The sequence below is a fragment of the Calonectris borealis genome, chromosome 16 (genome assembly GCF_964195595.1).
Source record: "Calonectris borealis chromosome 16, bCalBor7.hap1.2, whole genome shotgun sequence".
Taxonomy (NCBI): domain Eukaryota; kingdom Metazoa; phylum Chordata; class Aves; order Procellariiformes; family Procellariidae; genus Calonectris; species Calonectris borealis.
Genome location: NC_134327.1, coordinates 19,983,033 through 20,009,689, shown reverse-complemented (window position 1 = coordinate 20,009,689; position 26,657 = coordinate 19,983,033). Strand labels below are relative to the sequence as shown.

General features: G+C 45.8%; 1 protein-coding gene across 2 annotated transcripts in view; it reads left to right on the top strand.

Moving 5' to 3' along the window:
• The first annotated feature begins 4,925 nt into the window (after positions 1–4,925).
• The window catches only part of SEC14L5 (SEC14 like lipid binding 5), a 38,890-nt gene continuing 17,158 nt past the window's right edge, over positions 4,926–26,657 (top strand). Inside the window, exons 1-3 of one of the 2 annotated variants that reach the window (XM_075165872.1) lie at positions 4,926–5,054; positions 8,460–8,563; positions 10,502–10,577. In XM_075165872.1, coding sequence (XP_075021973.1) covers positions 10,515–10,577 — 63 coding nt within the window. In that variant the 5' untranslated portion in view covers positions 4,926–5,054; positions 8,460–8,563; positions 10,502–10,514. The remainder of the gene's footprint in view (positions 5,055–8,459; positions 8,564–10,501; positions 10,578–26,657) is intronic. The other variant, XM_075165873.1, reaches the window with a different exon arrangement.

The window sequence follows — 26,657 nt, the reverse complement described above, 5'->3', positions numbered from 1 at the left end:
GAAAAACATCTCCAGTTCCCCTGGGGTTAGTATGGCAGATACCAACCTGCTCCTGGCAGCGTGTCTTCAAAAGCATTTGGCCGGAGGTTGCATCCTAGGGAGATGTCTCCAGCCACTGCTCACCACACTTGCCAGAGAACAGTACAAACCAGTTTTTGGGAAGCAGCAGGTCTTCAGCTGTACTTTGTCATTACACATACCCAACGGCACCTGAGAAACCTAGTAGAAAAGGGACAGGTTACGGGGAAAACAGAACTATTTAGGCCAAACTTTAATCTTGTGGAAGTCAACAGGAGTTTTGCTACCAAATCCGAGAATCATGGAATTTTCTCAAAATACAAGTATTGAACTCCACCTCCCTGAGTGCTGGAAAGGCACAGCCCAGTCCTGTCCCAGCAGGGATCAGTTACGTGGCCTGAAAGAGAATATACTTGATGCTGCTTCCATAGTCAAACTATTTGTATTTTAATGTCCCAAGAAAGAAGATTTTGTATAAAAGTATCACAGTGGGTGAGGGCTCGGATGAGACAAGCCTGACAAAACACAAACATTGCGCAGTTGATGCTAACACATAGCAAAGGGTGGAAACTGCGAGATGCTGACCCAGGGCCACCGTATTCTGTGTATCCTGAGCCGTCTGCTAGCGAAAGAGCTGTGAAGATATTAATCTTTTAAAAAGCCCAGACAGTTCTGTGCTTTCAGCTTACTGGCAACCTCTTTGGAAAAGAAATCCTCCGGGTTCCTATCAGCCACTGGAGATTCTTGCATTGAGCAAGGATGAAGCGTCGTGTGCTTTCCAAACCAGTCATATTTAACTTAACTGGTTTCCATTATTTTCTTTGAATTTATTGTGTTCCTTCTGCCTTTGCTTCAAGCACAGAAAACTCTCCATTCTCTATTAATAGCATTGTTATTAACTGCTACCTTTTCAGAGCAATGTTGAAAGCTAAGATATGATGAGAGTTGTGCTCCTGGAGGTGACGTTGATTTCAGTGACCCAGAATAACAAACCTGTGTCATGCTTTACTCCCAGGCAAGTGGAATTCGGCAGAACTCAGCAAGTCACGGGGTGACATCTCCTCACAGAGCTACCAAGAGGCAAAAAGGGAAATGCATAAAGGAACAAACAGCACAGAAAGAGAAGTCACAGAATATGTCGTTTGAACAGGATGCATTTTATTTATGCCTGTCTAGCACTCTTGCAAAAAGCTGAATTCTATCTTCATTTGCAATATTATAGCTTGCTTGTAAGGTTGTGGAGATGTGCTGCTGTCGCAATGTGCTGTATCTGTCTAAGAGGGTCCCAGTACAACCGAACAGAAACGAGGAGGAGAAGAAGTATTATTTCTGATAAAAATGAGTCCTGCCTGGCATCAGATCTTCCTGAGTGGATAAGATGGAAAATGGCAAGCATTTTATGAGCCACCAGGGAAAATGCAAACAGTCCCCGTAAATGGACATAATAGACCACGTTCAACACACTGCACGTGTATAAACTCATAAAGATGTATTTGAAGAGCATCAGTGTGGTCAGTTGTTGACCTGGAAGCTTTGGGAGTTAAATATCATTGATGCGATGGTTCTATTTTGTATTTTTCTTACACAAAGCAGAAATTCAGTCCTTAACTGTTGGTGGGTCAGAGGTTGGGAGACCTCTTTCCCTAATGAAATAAAACAAGATATGACTATCTAACTATTTGAACAGCTGCAGAAAAGGGACGTTTGGGCAGGTAGCCACCTAGGCATTATCTTGAAAGGTGAATGTAGCAGGGAGCCATTAGCACACTGTTTATCTGCAGTCTGATGGGTTAGGTAACTGAATCTGCTGTAAATGTGCTCGACTAGAGCTCATTAGATCTCCAGTTTCATCTCCGCCAGTGATCTCTGCCATCTCACTGTGTGACCTTGGGCAGCAGATTTCATCTCAGTTTTGCACCAGGAAAAATGGGACTGACAGTATCAGCTTCTCTGAGTGGCATGGGGAAGGCCAAGCCCTAGGGACCCGGAGGATATGGGGCGCAACCTTCCGGCACAAAAGGATCTGGCAAATGATGTGGCTGATCTGCGTTTTCCATGAAAAAAGCCTCAATATTTTAACTTTTGCTGGCTCTCAAAGCAATAGACCCAACTTTTAGTTAGCTTTCATGAAACAGAGCTAGGTTAAGTGCTAGAAGTGTTCCTCTACAGAGATGCAGAGGTAGCAGAGGTGAAAGCTAGCCCTGAACACTGCTGTGCAGTAGGCTGGCATGTCTGATCCCAACGCTGGAGGCTGCAGAGCCTCCTCTTTCTCCCAGCTCTGCTCAGTGGCACGGGCTGGACTGAAGCCCAATTCTAGAGAGTGGAAATACACTTCCATGCCACTTTAAATATGGCTCTAAAAAGCAGGTGAACTTTGCTGCTGAATTTTTAAAGACACTCTTTAATGTTTAAACAATGCTGATTTTCTAAGGGTTGTTGAACACGTGTGAAAGAGGGCTGGAAAGCACCTTAGTGTGACGATGCAGAAAGGGCTGGGCTGGCTGCATGATGCTGCCTTTCCGCTACAGCGCGATCCTTCGCCTGCACAGGGCCGAGTCTACCCCAGCACCTCCGAGACAGACCACAGAATTTTCTGGCCTTGCTGACTACAGCATTGCCGCAAACCTCTTTTGCAGCTTCTTCAGAAGTTAGCTGCTTTCATAATAAGGTAAATACGAATAACAAAACCATGAACGATCCCTACAAGTTTTTTTCTGCACGTGATGCGCCAGCTCACTTGAATTTCTGTTGAGTTTTTCAAATTTACGCCCACAGATGAAGCATGAAAGTTGAGAGGAAGAGAGAGTTTGCAGTGAAAAGCCCTCAGTAATGGGGAAGTGGAGGCTGAATGGTATCTCCAGACCAGACGTCCTTCCTGGCAGACGTTCTCCTTTCTAACTGCAGAGACTGGCAGGAGCTCCTGGGCTGAACTCCTATGGGGTGAGAACTTCCTTCTGAGCAGCTCCCACGAGACATACTGCGGGCTGAATGCCAGCCCTTGAGGCAAGCACCCAGGCCTTGTAGGTGGAAGGATAGCAAGAGACTTCACGGCCCTTGGGAACGCCGGGGGAGAGTTGGCTCTGTATCAGGGGAAAAGGTAGCCTGCCGACACTGGAAAATGCCAAGGTGACCTTTTGGCAGCAGGAGAAAAGGTATGTTGGAAAACGGGAATTATAGTCAGGGCTGCCCAGCAGAGGAAAGGATGGGATGTTACTCACCAAAATCTCAACCAGCTCTCGTGACTAGAACAAAAGGAAAACTGCCACTACTAGGTCACGAAGTAGTAATGGGCTGCTGTAAGTTTTGTAGCAAGAGGGTGGAAACAGTATTTTATTTTTTCTTCTGTTTTCTCTGAAGAAATTTAACAGTGATCAAGGAATGGGAGAGAAATACCATTTCTCTGAAAAAAAAGTTGCATTCTGAATATAAAGTGAATGTAGACGTTGCAGGCCTTGGATAACTTTGTGGCTTTCAATGCCCAGCTGTTCTGCAAAGGCCTCTAGGAAAAGCTGCCTGCTCTGACTCTGCAGGCTGCAGCCTTGACTGCTTTGACATTTGATGGCTTTGTGGGTTCGCTGTTTACAGAGCAGTGTCAGGCTGGTCTCCTTGGTCTGAGATAGCAGAACATTTCAGGAAATATTGCTGATCAGAAATAGGACCGCAGCTTCCTGAAATGCCTGCCCAGATAAGGGGATGCTCTACGCTAGAAGTGATAAGAAGCCAATAAAAAAAAAAAAAAGCAGCCGTAAATGTGAGTGCAATGTTTTTTAGTAACATCACACAAAGTGGCAGCTGGACCCTAGGGAGATCTTGAAAGGAGGCTCTGAAGGTGCAAAACATTCCCAGGCTGGTCTCCCACATCCCCCTTCTCCACCACTTCTTGGAGCCACGTGATCCTCCTGCCCCAGGACCATGCACCCGCTCAGCAGCTGTCTCTTCCACCCCAAAGTGGCCGCAGCATGGGCATCTTTTCCTCCAGTAGAGCCACATCCTCAAGGACCCTCACCAGATGGTGACAACTATCTGCTACAGCCTCATGGTTTGATGAACAAGGTCCACTCTCACCACGCGCTCTGAAGCACAGGGCAAGTGCAGTCTCCCCAAGGTTCATGAAACAAAGTCCAGATTTTCAAAGACGGCAGGAGAAAAAAGGGCCGAGAGGTGAGAATGCACCCCAGTGTCCTCCTCAACACCACTCAGCTGGATGACCGCCTTCCACCTTGCCGGGACAATTTACTTACGGGAACATTTGCTCAAAGTGTGAGTTTGTAGCTGTGTAATAAGTCACGTAACAAATCAAACCTCCGTGCAATGCAATGATAAGAGTTTAAGGACTGAGGCGAGTAGGCATCGCAGTTCATGAAGGCCTGACCCGCCCCGTGACGAGCAGGGCGAGGTCCTGTTTGGGGGCTGGGGCTCTGCCTCCTCCAGCCCAGGCCCTGAGCGGGTTCCTCCCCCTCCAGCGCAGGTGCCAGCCTGCAGGCCGGGATGAGCTCATCTCCACGCGCACCCCCTCTTTTAAGGCAGGTAACAGTCTTAAGCCTTCTGAGTTACCCCGGTTCGGCCTCGGCCTGCCGTGCCAGGCCCGCGGCAGCCGCCTAACGGACAGGGAGTGGGAAACCCTGCCGTAAAACCTGCGGTAAAATCCCCGCGGCGGCCTCGCCGCGCTCCGCCAGGCGCTCCCGCCGAGGCCCCGCCTGCCCCGGCCCGCCGCGGGGACCCGGCCCGCCTTGCCGAGGCCACCGGGGGCCCGGCCGCGCCTCAGCCCCGCGCCGCGACATGGCGGCGGGCGGCGCACGTGCGCGGGGGCGGGGCCACTGTCCCGTTCCACACGCCCCCCCGCAGCACAATGGACAGCGCTCTGCGGCGCCGCGCGGGGCGGGGCGGGGCGGAGCCGGCGACGGGGCGGGGCCGGCGCGCGCGGCGGTTGAAGCGGCGCGTGGAGCCGGCGGCGCAGCGCAGCCGGGGCCGGGCGGGGGCCGGGGCCGGGGCCGTCGCGCTCGGTATGGGCCCGGCCGGGCTCCACCGTGCCCGCGGTGAGGAGACGTGGGGCGGGGAGGGCAGGAGGGAGGGCGGCCGCGCTGGGTCCCCCCTTCTCCGGGGGTCCCTCGGGGCGGCCGTGAGAGGGAGGGGGCGCGAGGCTTTTCCCGGCGCGGGGGGCTGAGGGGCGGCCGCCGTGCCTCGCTGTCTGCCCGCGCCCTCCGTACGGAGCCGGGGGGACCGGTGAGTGGGTGTGGGGGGGTGCCGGGAGCCGTTATCCGTGCAGCGGGGGGAAGCCGGGAGGGGAATTTTAGTCATAATCCTGCGGGGATTAGGGAGGGAGCGGGTGAAGACCCGCGTGGCGGTGAGCGGCAGGCTCAAGCTGGCAGGCTGGCTGAGGGTCGCTTCAGGGTTACTTAAAAAAACGGTTTTAAACTTTGCCGATTTCTGTCCTGCTTAGAGGAAGTTGGATGAGCGTTGGCTTTCCTCTCGCTGAAGGCTGGCGGGGGTTCGCTTCCGAGCGGGCTCGCCCGCGGCGTGGAGGGAGCAGCGAGTGGGACCCCAGCTCCTTTTGTGTGCGAGCATCAGCCTTGCTGCTGGTGTCGCTCCCAAGAGCGTGGCACTCTGTCTGCTGAGCTCTGGGTCTTAAAGCTTAAAAAAAAAAAAAAAAAACCCCAAAAGAAAAAAAAAACCCAACTCAAAAAACTGGCCCTGAAGTATTTGTAAACTTAAAGGCTGACCCTGCTAAGTTGCTACTAGATGTATTGATGTATTTGGGTCAGCTTCTATATAAAACCCCACTGGCTTTAGGGCAGGGTTAAACCAAGCATGTGCTGTTCTCTGGGTCACTTGGCTTAACTCCTCCAAGCAGTAAAATCGGCTTGCGGACAGTGAGAAGGGGGTTGTGCTGATGGCACCGCCTCTCTGGTTGGGCTAATGAGCGTGCCCGTGTACAGCATACCTGTGTTCAGAGAAAATACGACTGCGGATTTTAGTCGGGGCAAGCTGAAACAGTTTTGTGCTGGTGCTTTGTGGCACTGTCAAGGGACCTGGTGATTGGACCTACTCTTGTTTTATACGTTAAGCTGAAGCATGTCTCCATTCTTAAATTGAACTTGAGTATTGAACTGTTGACTGTAGTGTTGATGGATAAAATGGCATAGTATGACTTCCTATGGAGTAGCAAGGCGAGGAATGAGGAGCTTTCCTTCAAGAAAGCTTATCTACTGCTGCAGGTTGGCAAATACCAGGGATTTAGTATGTGGCTATGCGTAAAAGGTCAGTGATGGTTCTTTGGTGAGAAAATTAACTTAAGAGATGAAGGTGTGGAAGTATTAGGTGTGAAGCTTATTTTGATACATACGTGGAAGAAACTGCTAGCTTTACAAGGCTTTGAGAGCAGAATTCTGTACGCTGTTCCTTTTTCTTCTTCCCCTCTCAGCCAGACACTGTTCCTTATTCTGTTGTAAAGAATGTGTGAATGTTGTTGTTTGAATGTTTGTGTGGCTTGTCTTTGATTATAATCTGCAACAGGACTCCAGGCATCTCCGCAAGGTGCACAGAGCGGTGGCCGGGCTCCGCAGCAGCAGGCTGGCTTGCAGCCCTCTCTGCTGCTTCACCCCTGCACCATAGGTGTTTCTCAGGGGGTAAGATGAAGTCCTGCCCGAGAAGATGTCTGCTTCTAAAAGATAGTAAAGGCTTATGCTGGCACCGTTCCACTTTGAGGCTTCCTTATATCAGGCTACGAAAGATATGTGAAAGAGTGCTAATAAATATCCTACAGCTCGGTACCATCCTGTTATGTGTTTAAAGCATTAGCTACTGTGTCAACATCTACCTAAGTGAAAGGCTTTTCAGGCAGAGGAAATGTCACACACCTTTCTCTCCACCTTACTCTAGAAGGGGGGAGGAAAGACTACAGCCCTGCAGGGTCCCCCTTTTTCTAACTGGAAATATCAACTTAGCTGGGTGCCACAGCTGGCTTTCACATGTTGTAATAGTATTTGAGGGAGTCTGGAATTCTGCTATTTTCAGCAGTTCTTTGTCAAAAACAAAACAAAAATAATTGCTCAGTTGTTCTCTTCCAGCTGAAAAGAAGCCACCACAGGTGGAAGAAGTTAATAAAGTCACTTGCTGCTGAGTTTCACCATCCAAGAGGCAGCTGTAATGTGGAAAGAGCTGAATGAGTTCATATTAGCCTGGATGAGAAGCAGGGGTTGGGGCTTTGATTCAGGGCTTTATGTATATTTAATATATAAACTCAATTTCTGATTTCCAACCATCTAGCTGTATTCCGTCAAGCAAGCCTCTCCTACAAATAGTAGAATAAAAGTTAAGCATATAGAAAATCCCTCAGGTACATAGCAGATGATGCTAAATAAAATGGAAACATATAGTTAATATCACTGCCTCTCTTCCCTTTGCTGTGTGTGTAGTGATAGTATTTCACACGGGAGCCCTCAGAGTCTTCAAGCTCAGCTAATATGTAGCGGTTGCTTTGCATGCTATGTATACACCACTTCTTGTTAAGAATTCATCATTTCTCTGAAATGCTACCGAAGTTACAGCAGGGAAATGCATGTGCCATCAGGAGTTCATACCCTTCCATTTCATGCCCCCTTCCATGCCCTCCTTCCCTGGTACAGTGCCAGCCAGTGTATCTCAAGCTTATAATTAACTGTCTGCCTTGTAGGGTTTGGTTCATCTGTGAATTGCTGTATGGGTTGCAGCAAAAGGTGGTACGCAGGCCAGCTGGACTCTGCAGGGAGCTGCAGGCTGTTGAGTCTCCGTGCTGTTGGCACTGCTGTCAGTGTGTCACGGGATGCTTTGTGAAAGGTGGTAGCTGCTGCTCTCTTCTGTGTTCAGGTGTGCAATAATTGAAACACTTTTAATATCTAATTGGGATGGTTAAAGTGATTATTAGCTAGATATGTTGCTTCAATGCATTGGCAGCTCCAGCCTCTCTGAATTTTTACAAGCTGCGCTGGGCTTGGCCAGCTGAAATCATGCTCTTCCCTGGTGTTACCCAATGAATGGCTACAGGTCTGCCTCTCGCTGTGGATTGGGGTTTCGTGAGTCACTGCTTTTCAGCTGAGCTTCCTAGTATGTGCTTTTAGCCAGATGCAAGTATGAAGTAGAGCAGGTAGCCTGGGCCACTGTAGAGGCTGGAGTGATATGATGGATGTTTAAGGAGCAGGCAGTTTCTTTCTGGTTTTCTTTACAAGGTGGTTGAACATACCTGTTTATAATTTGAGTGGAATACGTGGGATGACTTTAAAAACAAGTCTGTCTTTTTGGTTCTAAAGCCTTATGAGGATGTGTGTCTTTAGCTAATATGGCCCAACTTCTCAGCGGTGACACCTGAAAAATCTTACATCATTATCAGTGCTAATAATCAATCTGTATCTGTGTGCACTGAGTAACTACCTTTCACTGCCTCTTCTGATATTTTTTTTTTCCAGGAGTTATAGCTGGAGTCCCTCTTGCTTTGAAAAGCAGAATGACTGTCTCGCAGCTCTGTTTTGAGGAGAGGACATAGAAGGTCTGCCACTGCACTTTGCCCAAGGTATGAAAGGTTTCTAGGGCAGGTGTGAGTTATCAGCTGACTGTCTTCCACAGCTTCCCATGGGTATAATAGTCACAGGCTTTTTTTCTTGCCTGAACTAGGCAAGTACGAGGCAGTAAACCTGTGGCAATTAGGTATTGCAGCTGCTAGGGAGCAACAGATCTGTCCAAGCAGCATGGTTAAGGCCGTTGAACTACAGCTTGTGCCATCCCGTTGTTCTGTTGCTGGTGACTTTGTTTCTGGGCTGTGGGTGATTCTAGACTGAGTGGTCTGTCCTGAGACTTCCTCCTGTGGAGGTCACCGACTCCCTCCTACAGAGGTGCAGGAATTCCTGATTTAGCAGGCGAGGTTAGAACGGGGAGCAAGATCACAACTAAATACGTTTGATGAGGCTTCTCTTGCTATATTTGCACTTACTCGGAAGGTTCCCACACAGCCTAGGTATCGCGCTTGCATAATCATATTACAGCGTTGCGTTACGAGGTGCCCCGTGCCTCTTGGCTCGAGTATCTGATACCTGATAGCAGCCCGGGCTTCCTGGGTGTTTGCTTGCCCCTGCTCCGCTGACTTCAGTTTGAGCTGGATGCTCTGCTGATGCGTGCTCTCTGCATTTACTTGTTCTGCGTGGACTGGCTTTTAGTACCGGTAAGACTCCTAGAGACCCAGCAAGTCCTGAACATTGCTCCTTGGGTAACGTGATCCTCTCCAGAGTAACTGTCCGATTGTGAGACCCTTCTATAAACACTCCCCGTTCTCAGGTACTTAAACTTTTAAGTCTTTTTCCCCTCTCCCTTGCATAGATTTTACTGTGTAATGGTATTTTGCAGCAGTCTTTCTGAGGGAGAATCTATTGCCGTTTGCCTTTTAATTCATGCTTCACCTCCATTTTTGGGCTTAAAATGTCAGGGATAAGTTGTCTTAATGCTCTGACTGTTGAGTTCAGTGTTACACTGCGTCATGTTGCCGAGGGCTGTGTCTGCTCAGCAGTGGAATTTGAGTGGGGTGGAATCAGCGTAGTGTCTCAAACCAGCCGTCCAGTCTTTTGTGTTTCTGATTTCGTAGATGGTGTTAATGGGAGCGATAGAAAGGAACCTAAAGGAATTGCAGAAAGCAGCCTAATAACCTTTTTTTAATGATTTATGTACTTCCTTGAGATACTGGTTATTGATGCATATTTGAGGGTTAAAACCCCAGCAAGAGTCTGAGGGAGGAATCCTGATGAGAACAGTGAGAGGTGGCTAGGAGAAATGAAATGCTGAGAACTGAATTGTTTCCATTGCGTGCAGTTATTTCCTTAATTCAGCTGAAAGCAGTGGGCATCCAGTTGGTGGGATGTGATTGCTAGCTTAGCATCAGGCATGTTCTTTAAGCATGCTGTTCCCTTTTCCTTTCTTTTAGTGGGTTAAAACAACTGAATGCTACTTTGTGCACAAAAGCATTTAAAACACCAAGATATGGGAAGCCGTGGAAGCTTTCAACAAGGGGGATTTTGCATAATGATTACATATGTAATGCAGAAAAGGGAGATGGGGGGGAAGAATCGCCATTTAAGCTTTGCAAGGTTCCTAAGACAGGCTCCTTCTCCAGAGTACAATTGATTCTGGCTTTACATCTCTCTTTTGTGCTTTAATTATCGTGAGTTTTGTTGGAGCTCTAAGTTGAATTTACTGCAGTAGTGTTGGGAAGCAGCAAAGGACACTACCGCGTGCTGGACACAGCATTGTACTGGGACTGCAGAGACCTGCCTTTTGTTCTGTCTCTGCCACTGACTTGCTAAGCCGTGCTGGGCAAGATATTCTACCTAATGTGTGTCCTCCTCTCTATTTGTGAGAAAGAGTTAAGGCTTCTACTAAGGTCTGTTTGTGAAAATTACTAGAATGTGTTGTGGTGTTTGGTGTAAGGGATCTAAAATTTTCCAATTTTTTATTTCTATTACAGGTGTGTAGTAAAAATGGTGCAGAAATACCAGTCCCCAGTTCGAGTCTACAAATATCCTTTTGAGCTCGTCATGGCAGTGAGTAATACTCAGCACTTTTACTTCTCCAGCTGCTAAAGGCTGCAACCTCAGGCTGGCGGGAGGTGGGGGACTGCGGTTTTGGCTAGCATGTCTTTGTGGCAACCTTATGGGTACATTGCAGGAACAGAGGTTTAGCTCTCATTATCTTTTTGTCCTTTCTTCAATTTTCCATGAAAAAAAAGAATCAACATCTCAGTATTTTAAGAGAGGCAGTTTAGTCATTAGAGGGGAAAAAAAACCCCAACAAAACCCAACCTTCTGTAATTGCTCTTTCGCAAGGAAGGAAAAAATTGTGACATTCAGGTAGGCAGGGTCAGTTTGTGGCCAGACACTGTCTTTGCCTTATCACCAAATGCCATTCAGTTTAGAATCTCTCTAGATCTGATCCCAGTTGGTATTGTAGGACGTATGTATCTACAACTTGATTCTAAGTCATGCTGAGTTTTTTGATTTGGTTAAAAGCTAGAAGTCTTTGGAAAAATTCTTCCGTTTTGTTCTTCCCTGTTCATCCTGTGATTTAAGTGTTTGGAGATCTCCAAATTTGTGATTTCTACAAGGGGCTTGAGGGCTGTAATTGAAGTTCATTTGCTTGTGATGCAGAAAGCTAACGTGACCATGGCAGCTTCCTTAGGTAGAGTTTAAAGACATTTGTGATATTCTGGACTTTGTCGCTGCTCTTCAAGGTGTGAGTCAAATATCCTTGCGAAAGGCTTGCCATTGCATTTCACGGACAGCACTGAGCATTTGGGCATTTATCTGAGATGCTTGCTTATAGACTCTTGCAAGGCTTTGGTTTGTAATCTGTTGGGCATTTCAGTCTATCCTAGGGATCCCCGAGGGTTAGTATTTACCACTTTTAGTCTGCTGCTTTCTTCATTGTCTCTCTTCCCTGCTGAACAAGGACATCAGCTTTTTGGTCTATTAGGGATCAAGAATGAAGATGGAAAGCTGTAGCCATTTCAGGTAGCTGAAATGGTTCCCATGAATGGAAGGGAGAGCCTGATGTAATACATCGCGTTCCTCTTGGCAATGTTGCCTCTTCTGGGTTCCTGGGAAATAAGTGCCTTAAGATTTGTTTTATCCAAAACAGTCTCCAATCTTCTATTTCCATTGCTAAAACTGGGGAGAGATTCTTTGTTTGGCCCTAAATGGGAATAATGGACCCCGAAGGTAGTAGCAGTTCCTCAGAGAGCAGATGCCATTCACTTTGATGCTCTCTAATTATCAAAATAAATACTTTCTTTTTGACAGTTGGGGTCCTCTCCTGCCCATTTCCCATTTTTCTCTTCCCAGTTTTACCCAAGTTTGCCATGTCTGTTAACAGCTAAGCCAGTAGTGTGCTGTAGAAGTGCCCCAGCCAGCCTGGGGTTGATGTTTGTGGTAGTGAAACTTTTCTGGCCATGTTCCTTTGCGCTCTCAGTGCATCCTGTATTAGAATAAGACAGCAGTACTTGTTATGAAGATACTGGTAGCCTTTGCTCTCTGCATACCTCTCCACATTCCTGTGGTCTATATTAGCAGGATAAACCTAACACCAGATGCCTGTCAATAGATTGGCTGCTAATATAGGAGGGCTGCCTCTAGACAAATCCTTTGTAAGCTTGTTAGCAGAAAGCCTAAAGGCCAGGGTTTGATGGGTTTATTTTTCAAGTGGTTTAGTTTTATTTGCTTTCAGTTTTTCAACATGACAGAACTTAAAATTCCCTGGGATTTCAGGGCTGGGATTGTAAATGTCATCCTTTAGGTGTTTAGCAAACTCAAATTCCTGTTACCTTAGCAAAATTATTAGTCCTCTTTCTTACGAAGATCAAGTTACACGTCCAGGGTCACACAAAGGACTGTGTAGTGGAGTAGGGAGCTGAATATAGACCCCCTAGTCCCACTCTAATGTCCTGTGAAAATCATGTGTTCACAGCAGGATCTGTGTTATTGTGAAGACTGGCATTATAAAGCAGTGTTTCAATCTAGTGGCAGTCCATGCAGGCTGAGTTCGGTGCAGGCTTTGTTATCGCATTTGATGTGTTCAGATGGAGTCTTCCATTTGTGTGGAGGCAGAGCAGATTTCACAGAGCTGTCAGGTGCTAGCTGTCAGTTGCTGGAAGTTTTGCAGGGAGAGTGGGCGTACAGTGAAGCTGTTTTGCTCCGCAGCGCACGGCATTGCTGTTAATCTGCTTCAACATAAATCTGACAGCAGCTTCCTCGGCACTGGGAACCTGATATTCAGCTGCTTTCATCTTTTCCCCTCAAATACTTTGTGTGAACCTTTGGAGTGCCGAGTTCTCATACCGTGGTTGATGGTAGGAAAGCAGAGGTCATGTGGGTGACCTCAAGACACCTCCTTATTTTATGGGTCTCTATGCACCCTTCAGCCTGATACGCTTGTGCTTGATTCTTCACCTGTATAATGGGGAGGGTCATACTTCCTGGGGTCTGTTCAGGCTATGTCATGAGGTAAGTACTGTTTGTTAGGAAAAGTATTTTTCCCTCAGAACCTCGGATGTTTGGACCCCGCTGTAGAAAAGTGTGTGTCCTTCGTTCAGGTATGAGGGTCTGAGAAACAGGGTTGTCATAGCCAAATGAGGCAAACGATTCATCGCTTCCTGGCCTTGTTCAAACGCATAGTGTTTCCCATGCCTTTTGTTGAGCCCTACCCTCGGGAACATAATTTATCTTCCTTGGACTTGTACAGAGTACATGTGTGTGCAGCTCATTCTCTAGACAGCACGGGGATCTGCTTGACAGATGAGCGGGTGCTTTTACTGTTAATCATAGAGTCATTTAGATTGAAAAGACCCTTAAGATCATTGAGTCCAACCATTAAATGGACTCGCGATGCCCAACACTTTCATAAAGAGCAAGGCACCACCTCATGTATCAGACCTGAGGCAACTTCACACATCGCAGACAGAAGCATAGAATCCAATCTCAACAGTCGGAAGAGACTTCTGAAGATCATCTAGTTCAAACCCGCTGCTCAAAGCGGAGCAATTAGAGCAGGCTGCTCAGGACTATGTCCATCTCTACAACCTTTCTGGTCAACTTGTTCTACTGTTTGACTTCTCTGACAGTAAATAAGTTTTTTTTCTTATGTTTAAGTGGAATTTCCTTTATTTCAATTTGTGCTCATTGCCCGTCATCCTAAGTACCACTGAGAAGAGTCTGGCTCTGTCATCTTTACTCCCTACCACGAGGTATTTATACACATTGAAAAGATCTGCCCTGCCTTCTCTTTGTTATTGTGTGTCTCTGGATAATTGTCTATGGATTTACACTCTGCTGCTTACTAATACTTCTGCAGTTTGCATTCTGGCATTTGTAGGCAGTAGATTTGACATATCTTCCAAGTCCTTGGAAGGAGGACCGCGTTTCCCTCCTTGCTCTCTTTGCCAGTCCTGTGCATCTGAGGAATTAAAAAGGAATCGGCTTACCAAGTCTCTTCTGGTCATTCAGGAGTTTTGAATTTTTTCTTTTTCTTGCTAGAAGATTCCTCCCTTTGAAGAAGGTTTAAACAAAGGACGATCTTTCCACACCTGTCCAAATTCACAGTAGTGATTTTTACCTGCTTTGTTCCTAATCTGCACTCGCATTAAAGGATCACAAATGTTATGCTCTTCAAATTATAACCAGTGCCTGACATCTTTATCCCTTATACTTGAAAAGAACCTTGACATTCGTTATGTTTTGCTATCTTGTCATGTTTTTCCTTTCCATTTTATCTCTGTTTTGTTTTGTTTCTCTTTTTAAATGGAGCTGTTCCCTCAAATGGGTTGTCCATGCCTCTCTGGGCAGATCTTGTCTTCTCTTCAATTAGATCAGCAGGTCTGAGATTGCATGTGTCTCCTCGTTTTATTTTACAGCTAAGAAAATCCCAAGCGTAACCTTTTTGTTTTCTTTTTGTAGTAGTTGTAGTTTTAAAGCTAGAATTTTTTTACTAAAATATTAGAAAGAGGGAAAAATCTGGAAGAAGTATTTCTGCCACATCCTTTGAGTGATAACTTACGCTGGATGATGTAAATTGTTGTGAGCCCTCTCTGACATGTGGAGTTGAGAATGTGATTTGGGTGAGCCAGTCCAAAATGCATAATTGTACAGGAAACAGAGGTAAGAGAGAGACAGCATTTTTAATACTGTTTGTTGCCAATGAATTATTAGGTTAGATGAGATAGTTTTAGCTTTGAAAGGAGTGGGGAGTTTTGTTCCCATTAATTTTAGTAGTGCACTCAGCCCTTCACACTTGGTTTTGACATCTGCCATTTTTGCATATTTTATAGCATACACTAATTTTGCTTAGGATGTTTCCTAACTGAAATACCCCCCCAGGGACTCTTACATGTCTTCTGTGCTTGATGTACAGTGGTGTAAATGAGAAACTTCATGACGGCACTTCTGCCAATTGTTTGGTCCTCTTGCCACATTTACAATGTACTTCTCGTTCAGCTCTTATTGCTACTGATAGCAATTTATGGTTTCTGCTGTAAGCGAGGGGTCTTTCTGCACAGCCTGGCGCCAAGGGAATGGTAAAGGATGCAGACCCTGAAAAGGGGAATGTTCTGCTTGCAGGTTTTACACCTTGAACCAAATGAAACCTTTATCACTTTACTATCTGAGATTCTAGCTTTTCTATGAAACAAAAGCTCTGCAAAACACAACACTAGTAGGTTAAAGGCTGGGTTTAGTTAAAATGTATATGTGAAAATATATATATGTAACTTGACATTTAAGCTTACTGCATATAGGATATCAGCTTTATGTTTGCAGCCTTTGAGTGGTTTACTACTCTTATCTAAAAATAAGTCCTGGTTTTGAAAAGACAGAACAAAGATCAGGCATTTGGAAGTTTGCAGTAGCATCGGCTCTCATTGCGTGTACCAGTTGTACTCTGTGCTTAAGACCAAACTGCTGTTGAGCCCCACATGTGCACGATGTGAGTCAGTGCTGCTTTCTGCGTGACCTCATTTCTTGGTGCTGCCCACGGCATGTGTTGACACATATATGAGCAGCTGAGAGCCCGATCTCTTGAAAATGCACGCATGGACAGCAGTGGTGTATGTTTTTTGCTGCACTGGCTGAGTGGTACTCTTCATTCTAGCGTGCTTCTGCTACATGCAACGTTAGTTTGGGGTGGGGACCCCAAACTTTGAGTTCTTTAGGTGTATGTGTGGTATACAGGCATTTCTTATCTCGAGCGTCACTCAGACTCTCTAACAGATCTGTTAGGTGGCAGCTCATGATTTCCCTGCAAGTGTCTGCAAGTGAAACCTTGGTCATCTGAGGTCCTGGCCTGCCACCCGTACTTCCAAGCATCTCTGTGACTCTCTTTTCTAGTTTTATTGGCAATTCAGTGTTCTTTGCATTTAGTTGATCTGGAGTTCTTTATTTTTCAGGTGAGATAAAGTAGGAGATTAATGGTGTATACTTCTGTTCCTTCTCGGTATGGTTTGAGTGTTGGAGGCACTAACAAGCTGGGTGGCAAATTTAGTGCAGGCTACAAATGTTGCAAGTTTATTTAGAGTCAGAAATTACTTCACATGGAGTAAGCAGCAGAAAGTATTCTTTCTCCATTGTCTTTACTCTCTCATCCTGTAACACAGGGTCGTAGCCCATCAAAAGCAAACATCCGTGGTCCCTGTCTTTCTCGCGTACCTGACCCTGCTGAAGCAGTCTTGGTGGTAGTCACTGGATTTGGCACAGGTCCTCACTCTTGCCCCTGAATAATCCACCAGCAGATCAGCCTTGACTACACCGGCAAAGCTGCTTTGCAGCCACTGAAGTTTTGCTCATTTACAGCAGTTCAGGATCTGGCCCACAGTTACATGCAGGAGGCAAACATCCAGTACGACTAAAATCAAAATGCATCACTTATTTTACAATTGTCCCAACATGCTTTTGTGCCAACAGTGTTGGGAGGCTTGTATATGCAGTCTAATTGAAAGCAGCTCCTTGCTATTTTAGCTGTCAGGTTTAGCTGCAGGAGAAGAAACTCTGACGTTCAGGTCCTGACAGCTAGAATTGCTTTCCATACACCTTTTCAAAATTATTTTTATTTGTTGCCTTTTCAGCATCAACATGCATTGTGTTAAAGATGTTAGATCTTGTAAGTAGCTTTATTTAATGACTTCTTCCTGTTGCATTTAGCACATTGAGTATATAAGGAGACTGCTTAAATCCTGATATATCGTGCATGCTCTCCTCTCTCTGGTGTCTTAAAGGATTCAATATTTCACTGACTGATGCGGTGATGCTTTTGCAACGGAACCTCTGAGCCCTCTTTTGCTGGGTAGGCACCACAGTGTGGTCCAAAGAGCTTGCAGGACACGTTGGTAACAGATAAAATGGTGTGTGAAAGCAGTATAATGTACAAGCAGACTGGTGTCTAGCAAGGATCATGTTAGTTCCGTGGGTTTGTTTAGAGTGATAAGTTCAATGTGTGTGTTCACAGCCCTCCCAGGTCTCAGAAAGGCTGCTGCTGTCTTGCTACATAAGATGTGCAGATTGGCTGTCTAGGTCAACTACAGTGCAATATCTTACAGTGCCTACAGCACAGATGTACCACAGAATACATTTTTGGGAGTTCCTATATACTTAATTGTAATTACAGACCGGAATATCCCCATCTGGAGCTCCAAGTTGTTGTCATTTTTCTAGTATCATCACAGGCAGGTTTTAAATAAAGAAAAGTAGAATTTTAACTAAAATATTTGATGCCGGTTCGTAGCCTCTGCTTTCAAGTGTGAACTCTGGAACCAGAAGAGCACTTGCTGCAGGGAGAGCGGAGTGGTTTCTGGCAGCTGGAATCCCTCTGAAGCAGCAGTGGTGGTGCAGCTGGTCAGAGGGCTGTGCAGAGTAGCCAGAGAGATTGGAGTGGAGCTCTAAGCGCAGCATCTAAAGGAATGTCAGAGAAGAGGTTCCTGCAGTGGCCTGCTACCCACTGTGCCCTTGGATAGCTGCAGATGACACGGTAGAGCGTTGCAGCATGTAGCCTCTATGCCCAGTGCTCGAAAGCTCCTTTGGAGCTGCTGTGACATAGATAATGACACGGTTTTCAGGTACTGTCTGAAATGGTATGTCTGGTTGGCAGTATCCTAGAGATTGAGAGAGAATCAATGTGCAAGGGGGAAAATGTTTTAAAATAGTTATTCTTTGGTGTTCAATCCATGTCACATATGACATGAAATGTCCCAAGAGTAATCTGAGCAGTAGTTAAGAAATGGATACTCCCCTACAAAACAGAATCTGCTCTCTCTGGCAGGATTGTTAGGTCTGTAGAACTTGCCTCTTGAGTGTGGACAAATCATCTTTGGATGTGGATGGTCTGTCTGCAACCATGGTCTGTGCCAGGTATTTTAAAGAAGGCAGCTTCCCTTGTCTGTTCTTTTTGCCATGTTGTGACTGTCAGAAGCTACTGGGTTAACATTTTATGCACTTGCAGAGGATCTAGTGTTGACTCAAGACATGATGCTTCAGTGTGACTTGATGGTTTGAAACCAGGCTGTCAAGATACACTATAAATATCCCATCATCTTACTGCTGAGAAGCATTTGGCAACACAAGTCTGAAAATAATGATCTCTGTGTCAGCTGGGATGATTCTTCACAGCTGTATTCATGTGTTCGGTCCCTGTGCCCTGCCACCTCCTCCTGGTATTAAGCAGGTAGAGAGTGAGCAATAGTCAGGCTGAGCAAAGAGCTAACAAACCTCTCTTGAGATTATGGTGTGGGACGTTTCCCCTCAAGCGAGTAGAAAATGTTTGGTGAGTGCTCTTTACCACAGCTGCTGGAAGTGGATGGAAGAACTGCTTATTGATTCAGAGTTCTGGAGAACTGCTGGCAACATCCACACATCTGACCTGCTTAGTGTGTCTTGTGGGGATCATACAAGTCTCTTTGGTAGCTCTGCATTGCCACTGCTAAGACACCATTTGCTGGGCAAGAATGGTTTAGGAGCGGATGGTGCTGGCACCATGTGTGGATCGGAGAGATTTATAGTAATTCAAAGAGTCTGTACAGGATAGTCCCTGTTTTCTTTAATCACCTTCTCCAGCTGCAACATGGAGGCTTATTTCCTTGAAGGATGAGTTGTGTCTCGAGCTTAATCTTATCAGTGCAGTCTAGTGCTGGAATGGATGAGCTCTAAAGTAAGCTATAGTTCAATGGCACTGCAGCATAGCACAAAGAGGCAAAACATAGCTGGAGGTATCGCCATTATCTTGTATTCCAGTAGTGACTAAAAGACCCTTCTCTCTTCTACTGAACGTGTAGGTGCGGAAGACAAATAATAAGCTCTTGAGCAGGGACCAAAAGAGGTGAGAAAATTTAGAACCATCATCAATTGTTACATCTCAACCAGCATGGATTTTTTTTTAAACTGCTAAGCACAGTGACCTGCCCAAGTTTGACCCTGAATTATGGGCAATTTGTATAAATTCTCACAGCCGCTTCTGGCAAAGACAGATTGTCCTTCCAACGAGGCAACTTTGTAAGCCAGCCAAAGATTTTGCGGTGATTCACTGAGCGGTAAGTGTGTGGTGTGACACACTGATTGCTGTGTTTTGCTCTTTAAGGTGTTAGTGACCTGAGACGTCTGCTTCCTTGCCTTCCTATTTTGGTTTATCTGTCTCTTTCCACGATGGACTATGGCAAATGTGTCCAACCAGCTAGCAATGGTTCCTGGATAAGGCATCACTTCTATAGCTATTTGTAAAGGCCAATGCGTTGTGCTGTTTGTGACTTGAACTGCTCCACCACCAAGTTTCTTCTCTCTGGTAAGCAGAGGAGCATGCTACAGCAGAATAGCTTGAATGGGGTATTGTTTCTTCTCAGACAGGAGGTCAGGCACGTTGGTAGTTTCCTGAGTTAGCTTTGTGCAGCTGCAGTGCATGTCCTAGTTTTAGTAGGTTTGCTGTGTCACTCAGTTGTGGCTGTATTGTAATAGACAGCTGCTGCTCCCTGAATTGTTTCTTTCACCAAAATCTGAAGAAATGAGGCAAATTATTGGCTGTAGTCCAGGGAGAGATAACACTGGGTCAATGTTTGCAGCCTGGGTACTGTGGTCCAGTGGACTTCTCACTGGCACATCTTTTTCTTCTTTCCAGCAAAAGTGTGTTTTCTCAGCTCCAAAGACTTTTTCTGCAGATGCTCTGCACCTCCTTAAAATGAAGATCCCTTTTCCCTGACTTTAGTGCATTTTTGTACCCCAAATGTCCATTTGATCCCTTCCTGCTCCCAATTGTTCCACGTGTATTTCATTTTGCACTACTATGCTAGTGAGAAGCAGGTATCTGTTCTAGTGATTACAAAGCAAATGGATTATTGTGTCTGGTGAATATGTATGCAGACCCTGTGGTTCCCTTCAGCAGTTAGACTAAGTAGTAGGAGGGACTGCAAGATGAAATGGTTACTTTTTCCTAGAAGGCCATAATCTGAAAACACCTGAATCTGGAGAGAGATATTTATGTATCATTAGAGCTGCTCAAAAGCTAGTCCAAATGCATCCATTTCCTACTTAAAAGTGATGAGGGGTCTTATCTTGCTTCTCATCATCTCTTTTCAAAGGGATGATGATCTGGACATCTTTAGCTCAAAACTTGTTATCGTATCTCCTCCTCATTTCCCCTTCATCTGAACATAGATGTACATTTTCTTCCTTTATCCTGGCAAACTGCACATGACTGTATCATGACCTTGAGGAATCTCGTTAATTAATACAGATTTAAACTCTGTGTTTGATCACGAATGTTTGAAGTGTTTTACCTCTTAGCACAAGGATGAAGTCTTATCCTTGTAACATATTCATATAATATTGACTATAACAGTTTCTGTCTCCAGGTGAATAACAGTTTAGTTCTTTCATGTGTTCTACACAATATCATTTTCCCCAATAGCTGAGCTTTTACACTCTTGAATATCCCTCAAGTTCATCTTGGCATCGTACAGCAGTCGGTCCATAGTTTTCCATTCCTGTGCTCTTGCTGGAATGTGAAACAGATCTCCATGATGCTGTCCCTAAGGAAGCCCTATGAGTATTAAAAACAAACAGCCTCCCCCCCCCAAAAAAAACCCCTCAAAACAACCAACCAAACCCTAAAGACATGATGGCCGTGCAGCCACTTCAGAGCATCACTTACCAAGTAGAAGATGAATGTTTTCCTGCCAACCGCTGTTCCAAAATAGCTTGGTGTGTTTCTGCATGATTTCATAGGCAGCAGCATTTAGCATGCAAGCTCTGTATATTTACTTTGCTAAAGGACCTGCATGCTGACAGGGAGAATCCAAACCAGTTTGCCCGTTTGCTGTGTATTAGTGAGAAGCTTGAAGAATCACCTCTCTTAGGTGACTGGTGTGGGGAGAAAGCCGGAACTGCTGCACTGGGAGTCGGTTTGCAGCCCTAAGACTGAGAGGATAACATTCCCTCTAGGATATTAAAGTATGAAACTAGATCATCTAGCAAAAGCTGCCTCTTGTTGGAGGACATTGGAACCATTCAGGACCCAGCAGCCACTGGGCTGGAAGAAACTTCTGGGAGCCTCGGCGTGTGCAGGAGAGTTTGGTTTTTAAGGTGTTTTGTTTCATGCAGTAATTCAGTGCTTGGATGCCCCTGTTGTTTTGGATTCTTAAGGCCTCTGTTGTGTAATTGATTTCAAGGTCACTTGCTGGAAAAGGATGTTGAAACCTGCAGAGGAGAAACCGGAGTAGCTGTTATAAAAGATCCTGCCCTCTGGCCATGTTCTCTGGATCGTATAGGAAACAGCTATACAGCTATTGTCAGTCCACAGGAGACGAAACTGGAGGGGGGAGCAGGAACACACTTGCACTGTCACTGTGTGTAACACCCTGATACTAGGAAGGTGAAGGACTCGGAGAGGACCTCTGTGCTCTGGAGGGGAAGGGGTTAAGCAGGTGAAATAGAGGGCTTGTAGCGGAGGGTAATTTCCCCTTTTCTCTGTGGTTGTGAGGCTTTAGGATGTCATTTTTTCATTTTGACACTTGTATTCTTGTATAACTTGTTCTTGTTTGGCATCTGGCTGACCTTCAGGGCAATCTCTTCTCGCAGATGCATTTCTTTGTACTAGTTATTGTGTATTTGACCAACAATTTAGGACACTTAAGTGTGGCTTCCTTGCATTGTCCTCAAAGACTCTTCTCACAAGGTATGTTCAACTGTCAGTGTTGGTCCCATAAACTGTTTGGCCAGCATAGGTAAAACCACTCAGACGCATCTCCCAGGAGACTGCAGGGCAAAACCTTAGTCAAAGCACTCTTTACTGATTTCATAGTCAGCCGTCTCCCTGTCGATTAATCGTTGCTTGGCGTGATTAATCATTTGTCAGCTCCTGTAGCACTAAGGGGTCTTGGACTGGGGTGCAGAGGTCACTCTGTAAGCAGTTTGAAATGGCCTTGCCTGTGGTACCGCTGGTCTGGGTTTATGCGGTAAGGCTGGCGAGCCCCCCTCCCCGCACCCCGGGCCGTGGCACTCCCCCGTGGCGGCTTGGCCGCACGTGTGGCCGCAGCACATTTGCTGAGGCGCCTTGGGATAGCGGGGCAGGTCGTGTTCACACAAACACACGCACTGCAGCCTTGTACAAATTTCCCTCGTTTTTCCTTTCCGTGTGAAAGGAAGATCTGACACTACCGAAACCTTGAGTATCTGTTACGACTTTCCTGCATGTTTTAAATTTTTTAGCTAGGAATTGTTTCACTTGTAATTTTTTTTTCATTTACTTTTGTCCTGGTTCCAGCTGGGACAGGGTTAACTTTCTTCCCAGTAGCCTGGGGGGTGTGCTGTGTTTTGGGTTCGGTGTGAAAGGAGCGTTGATGGCCCATTGATGCTTTGGCTGCTGCTGGGTGATGCTTGCACCGGGAGGGGGGAGCACAGCCGGGGTGGTGGACCCAGCTGGCCAATGGGGTATTCTATACCATGGGACATCATGCTCAGTATAAAAACCAGGTGGGGGGGGGGGGCTCGCCCCCCATTCGTGACACGCGGTCAGTGAGCGGTTCTGTTGTGCATTGCCTGCTTTGTGTATTCTGTTATTGTTGTTGTTCTCATTGTTATTATTACTGTTCTACTTAGTTTTATTTCAATTATTAAACTGTTTTTATCTCAACCCGGGAGCTTTCCTACTTGTGCCCTCCCAATTTTCTCCCCCATCCCACCGGGGGGGGGGGTGATCGAGCGGCTGCGTGGCGTTTATTTTTGCTGGCTGGGGTTAAACCACGACAACTTTCTACTTTTTTGAATCTTTTAATTCCAACAGGCTGTCATCTGTATCTAACTGATTTTTTTTTTATATACTTTGGATGCACTCAAAACCAATTGGTTCTATTTCCAAGCAAAATATCTCAGAGAGGGATTTGGGATCTTTTTGAACTCTGTTTTCACCCAGCTCTCTTGTGAAATTTAATGTGTAATTTCACTCTGAGGGAGATAACTGCAAAGATTTAAATGACATTTGTATGTTGGTCACATTATGTATATACAGTCCACTACAAAAAACCAACATTGGACTGTTTTTTTTCAACAATTCTTTTGCAAGAAATCTGTGAAAAACAGATGGGCCTGAACCACCAGCTTTTGTGAAATAGTTCTTTTGGCTACAAAGAGAGCACGTTAATCTGAACCTTTAAGAAAATAGCTAATGTAAATTGGGTTGTTGAGATAGTTTGCTTGGTAAATCAGGTGTATGCAGACCTCTGGCTTGCCTAGACAGCTCCTGCTGCTGTGCAACTGCTTGGGGATTTTATTCAATCCAGTCTGGTGTGAAGTCAACACTAGAGACTGATCGCGCTAGAAAAGGAGCCCAAGCCGGGATGTGGCGTGACGCGTTGGCTGGCTTGGGCTGGAGGATTTGCAGGAGGTGCGCAAAGCGTTAGCTGGTTCTGCCTGTCCATGTTGATCCCAGTGGGGCTTAGAAGAAGGGAGGGAGTGGCTTCATGGAGCCATTCATTTTATATATATATTTGATCCTGTTCAAGACTTCGGTCATCAAGGTGATTGTCTTAAAGCAATATTGTGGGTACGCACTTAAGAGAAAGTAGTGGCACAATACTGCTGTTGTTCCTTCTGGGGAAGGAGGGGCAGAGAAGGGAGAGACAAAGCGTTCCTATATACTAGTCGTTGCGGAGTTGCTGCAGCAAGATGAAAGAGTAAATGCAGGGAGATTAACAGCCGAAGTATTAAAACAAGCTAATATTAAGTACTCCGTGCCTTTCATTTGACTGGGATATTCTGTTGTTCGCCTTGCACTCTGCAGAATCATAGAGGCGGAGAAAATAACAACTAGTTCTGGCAATGGCTTGAAAAAAAATTTTAAATATTTCTGTCTTTGATTTCCCTCAGTTTCTCTGTTGGAGCAAAAAGGTACTGTTGTGTATAGATCCTGATTTTGACAAGAGGATGCTGGGTGCAAAAGATGGATTGCTCTCCTGATAGCTCACTCTCTTCAGTGATGAAAGATCAGGCATGTTAACAGTACAACTTTATTGCAACTGCAGCGTGGTGCTTCAGCTGTCCTTCATGTGATCTCAGGCATCTTCAGCTGCTGTATTTTTAGAGTTGTTGTGCAAAGAAGATTAGCAAAGGACTTAATATCAATGTGTGAAAGGGATTCTTTCTCAAGTATGGAAATGTTCTACCTATTTAGGTGATGGGTTTGGGCAGTTATCTTAGTTATATCACCAGGGCTGTGCATAGACATGTGCCTCTCTGCCCTGACCTTTCTTCATTCTCCAGATGTTGTTTAGCTGTCCGAAATAGTGACTGCACTCTGTTAGTAGTTGTCCTGGTCTTGGTTTTGCTAGATTTAACGACAGTTTATTAGGAAGCCTGTCTCCAGCTGTGTCAAGTGCATAGTAGAGGAGAAAAAAACCAGCTGTTTGTTGAGATCCAGTGGCTTGATCTTCAAATCAGAGCCAGAGAGCTATTCAGTGGTGGTGTGGGGGGCTTCAGATTGGCCATTACAGTCTTTTAATGGCAAGGAGGCGCTTACAGCTCAGTATTCCTGGTGAAGCTGTTGAAGTGAGGCCTTTGGAGGGTATCTGTGCTTTAACCGTCCACTGTCCTAGTAGAACAGCTCTTGTTTCTCTGCAGACTCCCGCAAATGTTCAGGGCACAGCTGCTTTGCACCTCTTAAATTCGTGGGAAATCATGCGTACTTGCCAAGAAATCCTTGGCCAGCCCTAATCTTGACCCAGAGAAATAGATGGTGTTGGCTCAGACTTTGCTTCCTATGGTTAGTCCTTGCTCATTGAACATGGAGCCCTGCAACGTATGGTGTTACCTGCTTGCTTGGAGCTGTGAGCCGAGGCGGTGGAGAGCGTGCCTGAGTTCAGGCAGCGAGGGATATGGTGCTGCGTAGCTGAGGGCGAGGAGGGCCTGGCACTCCTTGCAGGAATGGAGGTGTGGGATTTTAGGGGTATTTAGGCAGACTTGTGATTTGCTGTCAAGCCTATGGGCAATCATAGTACTATTCTTACATGATCTTCTGGCACTCGAGGTGTTGTCTAGCCTCTGCACTAGCTGCTGTTTTCCAAAGTCATGGGATTAACTGGGGCACCCTCCTTTTAGGGTAGGGTTTTTTCAGTTACACTTTTTGCAAGTATGAGAAGGGCATGTGTAAGGAGTGGCATGGGACAAACAGTTGAAAAGTAGCTGCTAAATGTTCTGGTATTCCAAAGGTGTTCACAGCTTTAGCTGCCTGAATGCTGAGACTAGTCACTAAGAATGGGTGGTCTGGGTGGCCTGGAGAGACTCTTGCTTGTGCGTGCTAAAATAGAAGAGATTAGCAAGGGAGAAGAGGGTGAAGGCTTTGACCTCAAGATAGCACCAGATGGTGGTTTGGAGTCTGGAGGATCGGGAGAGGACAGGTAGAGCTACAAGTAGGAAGTATTAACTTTGCCTGAGATTAATGTGCTGGCAACTGCAGATATCCGAGAGGGGGTAATAAGGGATGCACCCCTTATGCTCTGTGACCCTTGAGGAAGGTGCAGTATACCAGGAGCGGATAGCTGGAAGCATCCTGCGGCAGTGCCTGACAGCTATCTCTGACTTTCCGTTATAACAACTTAAGCTTCTTCAACAAAAGCACACTCATTGCTTTTATGGAGCCAGGTGGATTGGTGTGGGAAACAGTCACTTGCCATGGGAAGCTTTATATTTATCTAAAACATTTCAGTTGTGATCAGGAGAGAAGAGCACAGGTAGAGGCCTCACAGATATGGGGAAGTTCTCCAAGAAATGTGGCAAAGCAAGCAGAACATTACTCAGCGACTTGGAGAGGATGATTTAAAGACCTGTGCGCTTTTGTTCATGGCCAGAACTCAAGCTGGTAGTCTGCTTGCACTTTTCTCCCGCTCCTAGAGCAATACGATAATCTGCAATAACTTCTATTCCGTTCGGAGGTCTAGGAGCAGGAGATTTGGAATGTGTCCTTAAGTGCCTGAGCTATTTTAAGAGCAGTTATTATTCACAGCACCAGGCTACATGAATACGTACAGGGGCAACCAGCCCTTGAACTGCTGTGGTAACGGGGAATGCAGCCACCCCTGAGCGTGCCCATGGTGCTGTGCATGTGCTGACAACTGAGCTGATCTCCATCATTGTCACATTAATATTTTCTTCTGTGGTAGATAGAAATACAAATACTCGTGAGAGAATTATATGCTGTATAAAATGATTGTCCCGTCTTGGAAGATGGAAAGATGGCAGCAGTTCATCGAGGTTAGGCTCGTCTGTGGAATGATAGCAAAAAAAAATTATGACCAAAATGGGGTAGCTCTCCGAGAGTGCTGTGGGAGGAGCACGCGTTCTCCTCCTGTCGCAGCTGTAGCTGAATCCTGGGCTGGCTTCTTGTGCGGCTTGTGCTAGTGTTGCTTCAATTACATATTTACAATAGCATCCCAACATGCAGGACATTTTTCAGAAATCCAAGGAAAACATTCCATCTCGTGAAGATCTTGCAATACAAGAGAGATGGAGAAGTTAGGGGAAAGAGGAGCAACAGTAGGTAGCATTTATGCAAGTTAACTTTGTTAGCTGCAAGTGCCATGGACAGCTGGATTTTTGCTAGAGCTGATAAAGAAG